The sequence below is a fragment of the Cyrtonyx montezumae genome, unplaced genomic scaffold, assembly GCF_038088225.1.
Source record: "Cyrtonyx montezumae isolate F1298 unplaced genomic scaffold, pur_monq_1.0 scaffold_7, whole genome shotgun sequence".
NCBI lineage: Eukaryota > Metazoa > Chordata > Aves > Galliformes > Odontophoridae > Cyrtonyx > Cyrtonyx montezumae.
Genome location: NW_027072078.1, coordinates 18,942,884 through 18,958,652, shown reverse-complemented (window position 1 = coordinate 18,958,652; position 15,769 = coordinate 18,942,884). Strand labels below are relative to the sequence as shown.

The following is a 15,769-nucleotide window of genomic DNA, read 5'->3' as shown; positions in this document are numbered from 1 at the left end:
ATTGAAAAATAAATAAATAAATAAATGAAAAGCCTCCAGTATGACTGTTGAAAGGTTATACTCTTTTACTCTTTTCTATAGACATGATGTTCAAAAGCTCAATCACAAAATTTTGCATAGTCTTATACCTTCAAAGCATAGTTTTTACTCAAAGCCCAAGCAACTACCAGTCAAAATAGATTTTAAAATTTAGAGTCCATCTCTTAAAATAACTGGGGCTACTTTTCTGCAGCTATTTGGACAACAGTTCTTCCTCCTGTGATATTAATCAGAGCACAATGCTTCTATCTAAAGACTCTGTGCATATCAGGGTGTTTAAAGTGTGTAAATACAATAAATAGATTGGAAGTAAGCCAAAACAGCCATTACTATCTATTTTTCTGGATCTCTATTGGTTCCTGCTGAAGACAGTAAGGTAACACATGTGGATTTGTAGTACTGAGACTTCAGTATTGTTATCATGGCAATTAATGAAAATTTTTAAGGGAAAAAACGAGTTATAAAGCCTCATTGAATAATCAGTGCAATTGCTGTATATTTACCAGTCTGAATGATCGAAGAACCGAGAGTCCTTCCACATCTGCAAGACCAAGCTCAACCAAGCTAAGGGTTACAATAAATCCATCAAAAATATTCCAACCTTCTTGAAAATAGTAGTAAGGATCCATTGCAATTATCTTGAGAAACATTTCTGCTGTGAAGATTCCAGTGAAGACCTGAATTCAGAGTGCAGATGGTTATTATTATTATTATTTTTTTTTCAAAATATAATATTGCAGGTTCAGCTGTTGTCTAGGCTACCCATCTGAAATTAGCATCATACAAAACAGATGAGGCTAATACTTCATGGTAGTGATATACTATATCACCTTACCTTAATTGAGGTCATACAAACCAAGTAATTTATTTCAATTAATTACATTCTACACTGAAGAAGTATGTAAGCTTCTGTTTTATAACATTTGTAATCCAATTTTAACTAAATCAGGATATGGATTTTCTCATGTGCTGTACAAACAATATCCTTAATTTGATTTTCACAACATAAACCAGAATGCTTTCCAAGAAATTGCATGGCACAACGTAATTTTTGGTACACTAATTACATTATACAGTATTATGAATGAGGCCAAATCTAAGACTCCTGATGGGTAGCCCCTTTGTTCATACAGCCTATAATAATCCCATTATAGATTACTAGATATAAGATTATTTATAACAGCTGGGGATCAATTGAGATACAACAATTTACAGAAGCTGAGGAACTTATATGTGGGTGTTGCCAGTAAGCTCAGTCATTTTAATATCAGGACTGAAATAGCATATGAAGGTGCATTTTATACATTATATTTCTGGTAATTATTTCATATCACAGAATTCAGTATTTTGAATAAAGCAGGAATCATATTTAGGGAGTCATTAAGGTAGTGAGCCTGAGTAGCTTTGAGAGAAAGCTGTTGTGATTATGAGTTTTAGAAGAATTTCTTATAGAATAAGAAAGTCTTAAAGCCACTGTTAAAGGCTGGCTGAGGTCTGCACTGTACTGCTTATTTGTGTTTTCATAACTCCATTTTCAAGCTGAACAGAAACTGCAAAAGCTAAAGCGAAAAACTGGGGTAATCGGGATCCGGACAAGATTCTGACTTTTCAGTGTACAAACACAAAAGCTCAAGATAGATATTATTACTTTGAAATAGATCACAGATACAAACACTGGAGAGGAAAAGTTATTTGTTTTTAAGATAATTAAAACAACCATGGAAGAAGTCAAAATGAATGGATACTGTGTGAAAATATGAATAAGGTTCCTAACCATCAGGACAGTGAAGTTCTCAAGGAGATTTAAAGCTGAAATATGGGAGCAGAGTCCTGAAAGCTTCGTTTCTGCATTGGAGAAGAAGCTTTAAATCAAGGACCTTTAGATTGGAAGAGGGTAGTGCCTACAGCCAACCTCTCTCACACCCTCTTTGTAGTCTGACGTTCACCAAGATTTATATATTTTCCTGATTAGAAAACAAGACTATAAATTGCTATAATACAAGACAAATTGCTACAATACAACTCATATTCTCATACTCTATTATAAGCATATGAAAAATGGTTAGGAATTTGTCTATTAATTTTCCTTTCCAAATTCTGTAGTTATTTGATCTGAGGTATTTTTTTCTTTCATTATGAAAGAAGGATTTTTAAAAATCACATTATAAGAAATCAGTTCTTAAAGAGGTAAAGTAGGATTGCAGCCACAGATACTTCTGTGTGATCAAACCTGTCAGTTCAAAAGCATCAGCTACAGAAAATTAACTACTGAATTCTTTAATAATTTATCTTTTTGAAGTACTAGGGAGAAAATATAGTTGGCAACATGATAAAAAGGTATCTTACTAATTATCTGATTCTAAAAAATATAAAGACTATAAGAATAAAAATTACTGTGGGATATTTTTCATGTCTAAAATAAACATATACAGAAAACAATCCACATATCCACATAAAAATTCAATTAAATAAGAAAATTCTAGAAATGTCTTTAAATAACTCTTCTAATGATTGTAAACCTGTACTTGGGAAACAGCAATAAAATGAAAGCAATTAAAAACACATTTATAATTTAAACATTTGTATTGTATTGACTGAAAAAGAAACACATTTATTCCAGCGCTGTCTTTTTCATGGAAGTAATGCATTTCCTGGTTTAGTAGCTAGATAAATCAACTTCTATTTAATATGGACTTTTCTTAATGTAGCAGTGGTGCCATTTTTTGTAAATATTTAATTTGGTTTTCCAGAACACAGGGAAATATTCGTATTACAGAATTCAAAGTTACGTGACCCAGACTTGACAAATTTCCAAAAATGTTATGATATAGTTGTATCTGGAGGGCAATAAATTGCCAATAAATCAGCTTTCTAAAGAGGTATAAGCAAACAGACTTCCTTTAAAATAGTAAACAAAAAAAGCAAGAGACTCACCAGATTTCCAACTGACAGTACATTATTGAATTCATCAGTCATTGGATAATGCTCCATAGCCATAAAGAGTGTATTTAAAACAATGCAAATTGTAATAGCCAGGTCAACAAATGGATCCATTACAACTAAGTTGACAATGTGTTTTACTTTTAACCAATGCGGACTGCAGTCCCAGATCAAGAAAATATTTGCAAATTTATACCAACACGGAGGGCATTTCTGTCTTGATTCTTCGAGTTCTGTGGAAAAGTAAAATTCATGAGTAAGTATGCAATTGCTCTAGCATATTCTCAAGGCTAGATGAATTATACCAGTCAAGTTATCAATCTACAGTAATACTGATATAAGCATATCCTTTATAATTTTTTCAGGGCTTTCCTTTAGAGTCTTAAAAAGTAGCTATCAAATTTATTTAATTTGTTCGAAGCTTATCTATCTAGAACTTTCTATTTCTGTCACTATCCAGATCATTATCAATTTATGTATTACATGTATTTGTATTATGTATTCCATTGTTCCTTGATTAAATGTCAGACTATTCCTCAAATTTGATATTCTATTCTGTAAATATTATTATTTCAAAATTCATGGTATTTACATAAAATTTTTCAACATAATATTCACTCCTAGTTCAACAGAAAACATTTTTACCACATTGAGCTTTTAAAGAGTTGAGCTTTTAAAGAGTAACTGAATAATATAACTGCTAAAAACTCTATATATGGTTATATATTTGAAAAACGTTTCATTATCTTTTTGTGCACAGTGAAGTGTTTTTTAATAATACGCATAATTATCCTTTCAGTTATTGCCATCAAACACAACTTTGTAGTGCCAATAACCACAAGGTAGATGGTGGCAAAACAATGAACTAGAAATGCTTACTTATGAAATTATCTCCATGAATATAGGCCTCCGAGTGTATAGAGAAATACTGTCAGTTTGTTGGACAGACAACATCTATTAAGATGTTTTAAACCAGTTTTTAAGTTTCAAATCAAATTTTCAGGAAAATGGCATTAAGCTATGCATAGCACACACCTTCAACAGTGTTTGTAAGGATGCTAGCAATGCTCATTGCTCTCTCCCTTAAAGCTGGATCTTCCAGATAGTCCATAGAAGCATGCAAAGAGCCTGATATTCTCTTCCTCATTTCTGTCTCAGTAGTGGTGCCCTACACAGGGAACAGTAATAGGTGAGATGACATTTGAATAATAAAATAGGCAAACACTACATAGATCCCTGCTATTAATGTGCATATACACGTGCTTCGTGCACTTCATTTTTATCGTCAGACTTTTCTTACTTTTTAATATCTTTAAAATATTTTTTAAATTATTGCAGGCATTTTTTAAATGATAGGCAATAGTTATGGAACTGTTCAAGATTTAGTAAGAGTTTATTCACTTAACTATTGCATTTCTTTCCTTCAAGCTTAGAAGAATTATTTAAAGAAATTAAAAAGGACTGAATTTGAAAGATTGTTGATTTGGTTTTTTTGCAAGCTGTTTCTTCCTTGCTTTTGCTGACAAATCTTCGATTTCCTATGACATAATTGTTTATTTACACTAGACAAACTGTAGCAAATAAGAAAAGTATGACTTCCTCATGCTTCCTCATGCTAGTATGTTTCTAATTAATGTGAGTAGACAATTTTGAACTAAGAAATAAATTTATTTCAGTGATCTCCTCTCTTACCTGCATATATATACACTGTGACAGCAATATGTGCCACAAATATGTTCACACAGACATTATAATTTGTATTTTTGATAGTATATGCAGAAAACAATCTTCTAATTAACTACATGTTTATACTATAAAACTCCACCAGCAAAGGATGGAAATACATAGAAATGAATGGTAATAAAGAACTGAATACCTCATTACATTTTTAGTGGGTCTGATATAGAATTGTATATTATCAAAATTAACCAGTAATGCTAATTTTGATAAAGTGGTAATAGCAGTGTCACACTGATTGCAGACATATGATAACATTTTTGTATACTGTTTTTAATGGTATACTTAGATTTTGTGGACCATAACCAGATGAACATTTACAAATGTAGCAAAATGAATGCATGGCCTGGCAATACAGTAGAGTGCTTTTGTGGATGTATAGGTAAGTTAGTATTTTACTATATCAAAACTGCAAACTGCGTTTGTTAGTTATGAGAATATTAGCAAGTAAATGCTTATGTAGCAAACCTATCTTATCTGTTTAACTTATTAAAGATTTTACACGATGCAGGAGCATTCACAGCTTGACCAACCAGGAAGCATTGCCAAGGATTCCATTCTGTAGGTAACACTGGCTGGTGCAGTAAGAAAAGGCCACGATGCCTAAGCTGTTTAAAACTTTCTTACATTGTCATCAGTAGCTGGTTTATCTATTATCACCTCTGGCAGAAGCTGTCCAACAGGCGATGTAGGAACAGATGGTCCACCAACCAGGGAAACCACCCCATTGCAATCCACAGTGCTGTGCATCTTCCCATTCACTGGAAACACTGCCAGCATCCTGGATGACCTACTGGCCTGACTAATGTTACTGTTGCGCCGTTCACCGTGTCTGCGCGGCACAAAGAGAGAATCTCTTCTGCTATCATTGTCTTCAAAAGTGCTGTGCTCATCATCAGCAAAGTCATTTTCAGATCCTATATCCTTTGCTCTACCTCTGAAGCTGAAAAGGCTTGTTCTGCTGTTGCGTCTTGGGGAAAACAGGGAGCCACGAATGCTCAGCAAAGACTGCAGGCGAACAAAATTTGTAATTACTAAAAACTTCAAATTTAGCATTGCCAGTAGTATCACATAGTTTTTTTCAGGTTTTTTTTTTTTTTTTTCTTACATAAGGGTAGAAACCACTTTTACCAGAAGTTAATGCTACTGTGAATATTTTGTTTCTACTGTATTTACAAAGCAGAAATACCTCTGCTCATGATTTCTTAAAACAAAAGCAGTTTTGAGCACTACTTGCTACTAATGTCAGTTAAAGTGGCTGCACATTATCCATTAAGCAAAACTGGATTATAAACATGCATATTTTTTCATCTTTGCAGCATCCTTCGCATATTAAACCAGCCTCCAACATCACTGAAGGAGGAAAATGTAAGGCCATCATAATTTGAAAAACACCATAACATTTTAATAAGAATAGATAACATTTAAACACTCTAAGAAACTAATGAACTGAAGAATATTTTTAATATAATTTGTGAACAATGTTTTTACAAAAACAGGTATGTGAGGTTAAGTTTCACCTTGTGAATTGTTTTTGTAATTTTTTTTTTGTTTTTACAAGACAGCCCAGCAGTTACAGCACTTTCTGTCAAGGCATGAACAACAATAAGAAAATTTAATGAAAATCCCAGTTTCTTTTCTTAAAGCAGTAGGATCGTATTACTGTACCAGGAAGACTAAAGTTGTTTTGTAACAGCCTGTGATTTTTTAACTGTATGCTTCTACTAAAAATAACTATATGAAATACCTGATGTGGAGAAGAATATTTCTTTTCATATGTCAGTCTATTGCCTTCAATAGATAATCGGAAACCTTTTCTTCTGATGCTGTCTTCTGATTCAGACTTGTGAAATTCATCTTCTTCTTTTTCCTCTCCTCCAGACTGTTCTTTCTGTTTTCTTTTTTTCCTTCTATTTCTCCTCTCTTTGGCACTCTTTGAGCTCAATTTGGAAGCCTCTGAGGAACTTTCTGAAAGCCCACCTGCTCCTCCTGCAGCACTGGGTTCCCTGGACTCTGCGGATGCTGCTGCTGCTGCTGCCGCTGCCACCGCTGCGGCCTGTCACATCACAGAATGAATTCATGTCTCTCAGCAAACTATGAAAATTGCTAAATTTTACTTGTACAGAATTTTTAGTCCCCCTTGCCCCCAAAGTCTTAACACTTTACAAACTATGTTGATGACTTCAGACTAAAGGAAAACATAATAAACAATATATTCCCAGTTTTTAATATTCTTGATTATGCCTCAGTTGTTCTCAGTACAGTACAGAAGAGAAAATCTCTGAGCTAACTCTGATACTGAAAGTCTAGCATGGTGGCTTCTGTCTCCAAATTCAAAAACTGGGGACTTGAGTATCACTAGAAAAATTCATATTATGTGCTTCTCCATTATTACACTATAAACATACCTGAGCTGCTTCTTGCTGCTTCTTTAGCTGTTCCAGCATCTGTTGAAATTCTGCCTCTTTCTGCTCTGCTTCCTCCAGGGTTGCTTGGTTCTGCTCTTCATAGGCCATGGCGACCACAGCCAGGATCAAGTTGATCAGATAGAAAGAGCCCAGAAATATCACCAGAACAAAAAATATCATGTATGTTTTCCCAGCAGCACGTAGTGTCTGGAAATAAGAAAGCATTAATGAGCAAGAATAGGTAAACAAAGTTCTGTTCCTCATACTTTGAAAAGATAACGTAACTGATTTCAGACCTCTTGTATTATAGGAAAAAACATATTTAGTCTATTACCCGTAACAAAATTCTCACCAGCTGATAAAGATTTTCCCAGAAGTCTTGGGTCATCAAACGAAACAGTGACAAGAAAGCCCAGCTGAATGTGTCAAAACTCGTGTAGCCATAATTGGGGTTTCTACCAGCTTTCACACACGTGTAACCTTCTGGGCACTGCCTGCAAAGACACACCCAGTCTCACTTTGTACAGTTATTTTAGTAATATCACTTGGAACATCCTTAAGATTAGCATTAAACAATGTATTTTTCTTTGATTAATCAGCCTAGTAATACTAGAAGTTGTGATTTTTAACTGATAATTTTTAAAGAACAATAACAAAGTATGCAGTAAAGCCACATATAAAAACCTACAGTGAAAAGCTTAATCTAGACTTCTAAAACATAATTCAAATAATTAATTATAAGTGCTGTAACTAGTGTCAATTTAAAACTACTATCTGTTCTTGAATGTGATAGCACTCCTGTGTGCAGCAGGAACTGGAACATAGTGGGAGTTTTCTAGCTATGCCATCTGTTGCTTCTCATATCCAGCAGTAATTACATTGATTGCAAATTACTGAGTCAGCCATGCAAATACTAAGCTCGTTTACCAGTTCACTGAGCTCAGTGGTGTACAATGATGTCACTGGGATCAGGAACCCAAATCTATGTTCCAGTGCAAAATCCTAACATCACTTCTTATGTGAAAGAACGTAGCCACTCAAAATATAACTATGCATATCAAGATAGTTGTAATTTATACACTGTGAAATAATCTCATAAGAATTGGTCTTACCCAGCATCAGAACTGTTTCCACAAAGGAGTGCATCATTTTGCCCTTCCAGAAAATAAAAATGACCTGTTTAGGAAAGAATTACCAAAAAATTAATAAAATTCAGTCTTTTTTTTTTTTGCTTGTTTTTTTTTTTTTTACAACAGTTCTCTGAAATAAATAGTCTAGATCTAAAAGTAAGAAGATGATTTCAGATACATTTTTAAACAAGGATTAGCATTTTTTCAACAGATGTGTAACTTTGGAGTAAATACCACTATGAATTGTATTAAAAGCCATCTCTCGGCTTACTGTTAAATGCCAAAATGTACTAAAAATCCCGAAGAATGCTGCTGGATGTAAATGAATTGTACCATTTTCCTTTCAGACTGACCACTGAACTAAATAAAACCTTATGACATTATACTGTACACTTACAATAAAAGTGTAGCTGAAAAAAAAGAAGGGTACTGATAATTTGTTTTAAGGAAGGATCAGCACTGACATGGGTTCTAGTTGGCCACTTAGCAACACTTGTGGCTGTTATCTCATACCTCCCTCACTACAAGAAATATATAGAGGCTCTGGAGGGTGCCCAGAGAATAGCAACGAAGCTGTGAAGGACTTGGAGCACAAGTCTTATGAGGACTGGCTGAGGGAACTGGGATTGTTCAGTCTGGAGATTAGGCTCAGGGGAAACGCTGTTGCTCTCTACAACTCCCTTAAAGGAGGTTGTGGTGAGGTGAGGGTCGAACTCTTCTCCCAGGTAACAGTGGTAGTATGAGAGGGAATGGCCTCAAGTTGAGCCAGGGGAGGTTCAGGTTGACTATTACAAAAATGTTATCCTCCAAAAGACTGGTGAGGTTTTGGAACAGGCTGACCAGGGAGTCACTGTCCCTGGAGGTTTTCAAGAAGAGTAGATGTGGCACTGAGAGACATGGTTTAGATGTTATAGGAATGAGTTGATAGTTAGACTAGATGATCTTAGTGGCCTTTTGAGCCTTAATGGTTCTATGATTTGTGAACTCTGCAAAAATCATCTAGCTGCCAATGGTTCTGACTACTATGGGCACTTACAGTCTGCAATAAGACTGATGATTGGTAGAGAGTTTGGTATATATCTGAATTGAATAACTGCAACATTCACCTGTGTAGGTAGTGCTCCAGGGGTATATATGATGAAATTATTGATTAATTGATTATTGATTAACCTTAGGAAAGTAACAATGGGTAGGTTCCACCAAATAACCCTGTAAACATTTCAAAAGCAGTCTCGTAATCCTGAATTTAAAGGACTTTTTAGATTGTTCAGACAGCAACAATGATCTATCTGTAGAAGAATAAAGGTATAATGTGCAAAAAAATGCATATTCACTCTATCTTTGAATTTGTTTTTTTTTTCCCCTCAAAGGAAGCTTCTACAATACTTTATCTCTGAAGCTGCTGCACTTTTGAAGTGTTTCCTTTTTGCTTCCTGAGATTTAAAACTTCCATTGGCTTTCTGCTCCACCAAGCTGACCTGCTAGTCTTCTTAAAATGGCTTCATAGGAGGTTCTACCTACCAGTACAACTGAGCTCAGACTTGGCTTTGGCTGCACACACTGTGCTGCTGAAGCCTGGCTGCTACAGAAGTGAACTTGAAGAAGTTTATCACTATGCACTGGGTTTGAGGAGATGCCACCAGTCATGGGCATAGCATGTTGCTGGCCACAGGAGGTAGGCCATAGGTTGTCAGCTGCACATAGATCGTGTTTGACACTCTATGAAGGACTCAGTATACTCAGCCTACTCAGGCATACAGGGTACAATCTCCTATGCTGTGCAAAGTGCATTGCCCTGTGTGCTGCTGCTGTCGTGTTGGGTTGGCATGTGTTGCAGAATTGCACTGTGCTGACATGCAAGTAGGAAAGTTAGCTGGCTCAGTGCTGACCACAGCTGACCCATGTGAAAGAAACCTTATTCTGCATGATCTCAGCTAATCATGATTAAAACATGTTGGAGCATAACAGCTGGTAGGGAAGAACACAAACCTGACCTGATCAAGTATACGTAGGGCAGTCATGCGAGAACAGCACTGCAGCAGTTGAACTGAACCACTAAAACAAGGCTGGTGTGAAATCTCTAGACAAGATGTGTGGTGAAGCTCGCTGACCTGCCAGCTCCACAGGCAATAGCCACCAGGCTTTCTCTGCACACTCTGATATAATGACGTTATGCAGGATGGCAGATATAAATGCTCAAAATATTGTCATGACAGGAAAATTTTTCTAACAACACAAGCTGAACAGAACTGTATAAGCACATGCCCCTAACTAAATTCATAATTCACAATGATATTTTGCCAATGTAATGTGAAAAGACTCACTACATTCAAGACACATGGTTGGTTTCCCTTTATTTGACTAGGAAATGTGAAAAAAAACCCACCCTGACAGGCAAGTACTTCACTTCAAGGGAACTTACAGTTGTCTAGGTAAACTTAGGGTAATGACTGAGCGTAATTGTTATTTCATGAAACAGATGCTGAGATGTTTCACTCAGATTGAAGAAAAGTCTGCGTTTCATAAGCAAATAGTTGCGAGCACCTCTAAGAAAAATAATCAGTTAATTATGTTTTCAGAGTGAGAAGTCCCCTCAGTGGCAGGACAAGGACGAAACCTCTGTGAAACCCAGCACAAAGGAAAGCAGAAAACTTGCAGTTTTTGCAAGATCGTCTGGCATCAGATAAGTACTTAAGAAGCATTTGGAACACCAGGGAAGAGACAAACTCATATGTGGGGTCAGCATTGCTTCAATCTTCCTTATCCAACAAAGATTTTGTGCTAGGACATCTGGAAAAGCACCTGGGCTGTCACTGAGAGTTCATTCTGCCAGAATGCCACGGGTCTCTGTTCATTGGTGACTGCAGCTTCTTTTTAATCCTTTTAAACAACCAAGGGGAGGATTTGTCTTCTCTACCAAACTAGTTCTTTGAGAGTTCTGCACCTACCAGATCAGTCTATTTCTTTTATGCTGTTTCCCTCTACTTCATATAAGACTCACTGACAATATATTCAAGATGAAATAAATGTCTTTATTTAAGAAAGTGAAAATACTGAGAGAGCACTAAAAGAAAGAGGCAAAGAGAGAATAGATATTTCAACTCAATTACAAGGAAAGAGAGAGCTGGCACAGGGATATCCCTAAAGATTTTCCTAAGCCAAGACATTTGATCTCACGTTCTTGAGCTGAAATGTACAGCAGAAGAGAAGATAATGTAAGCATCACTTGAATAATTTTATAACAAGCAATGCCAGATTTCAGAATTGCTCTGACAGTCCACCTGCTGTGTACCACAGCATACCTTGAAACACATAATGCATATTAGGAAACAATAATTAATAACTGAAAAGTGTCTTTAGTCAGTCAGTGCGATATTTATTTCCAAGAAAATTTTGTTTATGAAAGACTTGGCAAGATAAATGGATCTATCGTTAACTTTATCAGATTTGATATCTCAGAACACAGGAAAAAAGAGTATTTGGCTCATTCATGCCAGCAGTGTTTACATTATGTCTTTCTAAATGGTATTCCCAAAACTGAGCTCAGAGAAAAACTTATGGCTTATGGGTATTTTTGTATAATGTACATAACTATAAGTCATTTAAAACAATTATAATTTCTACTAAACAGAGCCATTACACTGCTCTGAGTTCCAGCTAAGGCCTTTCTTACTGTCCTACAAAACAACTCATTTAAGAACCACTTCTATACCCCAATTGCCAACCTGGAAAAAAAAACAAAAAACAACAACAACAACAAAAACCCAGGAAGATGCAAGATCACTTTATTCTGCGAAATTGCCTATAAGCAAGGAAAAGCTTATTAGATTCATAATAAGATTCATAACTTCCTACAAATATGAACTATGTAAATAACACCACAGATCGAAGGAGCCATTCATTAAAAGTATATTCTGGAACTAATGCAGCATAATTTTTCAAGGTACTTCAGGTCTCCCTGAAGCCAAATTAAATCAGAGATTGAATTTATAGATTCTTCCTTAAAAGAGAGAGAAAATGAAGTTTGACCTTGAAACATGTGGTCTCCCTTGCTTAATATTTGCAGTACAGTACAGGATCTCTCTGAATTCATGAGTTCAAGTAAAGTGAGTTTCACATGATTATATCCTAATTTAAGAAATTAAGATGAAAATCAATCACAGTCATCGATCAGTTGTGTGATCACGGTTAGAATTAATTCTATTTGAAAACTGTATTTGACTTGCAGCTATTGAACCCATTACATCTTTGCCTGTGAAATCAAAGATATGTCTGTGCTGAAATATCTGCTCCCCATGAGGTTTTTCTCAACTGTGATCAAATCACCCCTTAAACCTTCTCTTTGATATGCTAAGTAGGTTGCGCTCCTGGCCTATCTTGGTATAAGGCATGTTTTCCAACCCTTTAATCATTCTACTCTTTTCTGCACATCCCCCATTTTTTTCAGCATTCTATCTAAATTGAACTTTTTATAGTATTCCAGTAGCAACTGTAGTGGTTCTAAATACAGGGGTAATACTGCCTTCCTAGTCAATAATTTATTTGAACAGGATACCACTTAGCTTCTGACTGCAGAGATTTAGCCTTAATTTGTTAGAGTCTTGTCTGCTCCAAAGTGCCTTAGGTGCCTTAATAAAGACCTTCAAATTGCATATCTGCATCTTGCCTCACAGTTGCAGCTCTGCAACCATTTAAGCAAGCTGCTGTGACAGTGCTTTGCAGTGCTTCTGTGGCACTGTTTTTCTTTTGTTATCCTGTTTTTCATGTTATCTTATTCTCATGGTGTAATATCTGCAAATACAGTGTTGCTATAGCAGGTGCACATGGAAAGCAGTTGACCCTGGTGTGAGAGTTATCCCTTACTCCCTCTAGCCTTTTCCTACTTATTTGATGTAGCTTTTGGTTTGTATTAGGTGACATGCATGTATAAGCATAAAATCCAGCTGGTCACATGGAGCCCACTCTGATCAAAGCATGTTCAAGTTAGTGCTAATAGCTTTGTAAGCAAGAAAAACCCACAGAGAGTTTGAGCATACATGGTTAATATGGGAAAAGTACTACGGGGCAATCACTGGCTGCGCTGGAAAGAAAAGTCAGGAAAAAACTCACCTGGAGAGCCCAGCACTTCTCACAGCTAAACATTGTTATCAGTTTTCCCTTTCAACTCACTTTTCCATCTTCCTTTCAATTCTTTCATTGTTAGAGATGATGTATGCCACCAACTGCAGTCTTTAAGCATGTGAACCTGTCTTGCTATTAATTTTCCAGTGCCAATATTTAAAACAAGGATCTTAGGTTTGCAACTTCACATTTAACTGTACTGAAATACATTTGTTTATTTTCAGTTTGCCAAACTACTCTGTATCAACCTGGAAAATCAGACGATGGGAAATGATCAAAATGCATCAAAATGACTTCTTAGGAGGCTTGTCTGAGATTACTGCTGTTCAAGATCTTAACAAATGATCTTGTCAAATTTGTGACTGATACTAATCTCATAAGGGTGACAGGTGAGTTTGAGGAAACCATTACAATTCAAAAGATCCAGGAGAGTCAGAGAGAGATGGTCAGAGAAAATAGGGCGCTGTTCAGACTGGAACAATGAACTGTATAAATGCAAAGTGAAATCCTAATGAGGTTAATGTCTGTAAAAGACTCAAGAGGCAGGCAGATCACAAGCTGTACTTGATTAAATGATGTTAGAGTTGTAAACAAAGGCCAGGACTAGCAGAGGATATATAAAGCACAAGTTGATATACTGCAGCACAGTCCTAGACAGCCTCTTGCCAGCTTAACCCAACAAGCAGGCCTCACAGGGAGGTGAAATGCTTGGATGTGGCTTCTGTGCCATAAGAAGGATGTTTATGAACAAGAGTTCAGAAGAGAGATCTAGATCTAGAAAATAAGTCCTTGGAGAAAAAATGTGATGGAAAAATAACTGAAAGTGGAGAGAACTTGAGTACGGCCTCTAAATATCTCTGAGACATTAATTAGCGTTGGGGAATAATTTGTTTTTCAGGTTTGTGGTGAAGCTGATAGGAGCAATAAGCTTACATTTCAACATAAAGTTCTGTCAGACCATAAATAAACATTTCTAATTATGGGAATGGTGGAGCACAAGAATGGATACGTGGTGATAATTCTGAGCACTTATTCATTATATTCCCTCAGTGGAAGTCAGAAGTCTCTGACATCTGTCAGAAATGACACAATATTCTACAATAAATTTGCTTTGGATTATATCTTATTTTTAAGAACTGAGCTAGCTATAGAACCTTTTAATAATATGCTGACAATACTTACTTTCATCCTCAATGTACCCCTTCCAGTCAAATGGAGTCACTGTTGAATTAACCAGAGTACCATTTTCACCAATGGTGCTGTTGAGCTGGGAAGTGATATTTGTTTCCAGAGTGAAATTTTCTGGAGGCCACTGCAGGCATTTATTCCTCAAGTTGCCCATGAACAGCTGCAGCCCTATTAGTGCAAATACACTCAGACAAAACACAGTCAGGATCATAACATCCGAGAGCTTCTTCACAGACTGAATTAGGGCTCCCACAATAGTCTTCAAACCTAAAAATGTAAAGGAATTTTTATTCTGGTGTTCAAAAGATTTTTAAGGCATAAAAAATGACAGTATCTCCCAGTAAAGTTACTGATTTCATGCAGAAGCCCAAATAAATGATTTTAATGTCTGTGAAATAACACTTTTGTGAAGAGCTTTTTCACTTGTGAAAATGAATAAAAAGCCAAAGTATATGTTCAATTGTAACTGTAAATGGAATGATTTGCACATATTTCAAAATACTTGTTTTAATACTAAAACAAGTGGCTTTGTTATTCATGCTATACATGAATCTCGCAGAAAAGTCTTCTTCCTTTTTGTCAATACCTCTTGCCCCAAACCTTTGCTATTAACAGTTTTATAACATACTAGAATTAGAATACAGTAATAAAGAGCCTGTATATTAAAAAAAATAAAAAAATAAAAAATAAAAAAAAACCAGTTAAATTTAATGCTATAAAACTGGAGTTGGTTTGGAAAATTGCAGAAGATAATAAATCCCCCATGCAATGACCATGCTAATCTTTATAATCTTATTCTGTTATCTTCATTACTTAGACAACATTTAAAACAGTTATATTTTTAAGACACAAAGATTCACAACAAATACCACATAACATCATGTAGGTAAAATACATATGGGTAAGAAAACTTCAGGGTAACTGATATTTGCTGAATGTGGAGAAGAAAGCTTGACATCATAAGGTGAAAACCACACACACTGTGTACTGCAATGTCTCATGCAAGAATCTGTTAAACTCAAAGGCTGATCTCAAAAGGAAAGAGCTCATGTTAAAAAGCAATGAATCAGAGATTTCAGTGAATTCTGACATCTTCCAATTCCTGCTTTTTTTTTTTTTTTGTGGAAAGAAATAAGGCTTATGCTTCAAAAATGTGAGTATAGCCTCTGTGGAACAACAGTCAGCCTCAGTGTTTAACCTAGCTCT

General features: G+C 35.7%; 1 protein-coding gene across 13 annotated transcripts in view; it reads right to left on the bottom strand.

Annotated features, from left to right (window-relative positions):
• Positions 1-15,769, bottom strand: part of LOC136057641 (sodium channel protein type 1 subunit alpha) — a 58,218-nt gene that overhangs the window by 31,558 nt on the left and 10,891 nt on the right. For 2 of the 13 annotated variants that reach the window (XM_065750422.1, XM_065750423.1), the window contains exons 6-14: positions 14,558-14,830; positions 8,237-8,300; positions 7,477-7,618; positions 7,125-7,331; positions 6,464-6,772; positions 5,344-5,724; positions 4,015-4,147; positions 2,974-3,212; positions 543-716 (exon numbers count right to left, since the gene is read on the bottom strand). In XM_065750422.1, the coding sequence (XP_065606494.1) occupies positions 543-716; positions 2,974-3,212; positions 4,015-4,147; positions 5,344-5,724; positions 6,464-6,772; positions 7,125-7,331; positions 7,477-7,618; positions 8,237-8,300; positions 14,558-14,830 (1,922 nt within the window). Of the gene's footprint in view, positions 1-542; positions 717-2,973; positions 3,213-4,014; positions 4,148-5,343; positions 5,725-6,463; positions 6,773-7,120; positions 7,332-7,476; positions 7,619-8,236; positions 8,301-14,557; positions 14,831-15,769 lie in introns of all 13 variants that reach the window. The other 11 variants (XM_065750428.1, XM_065750424.1, XM_065750429.1 and 8 more) reach the window with 11 other exon arrangements.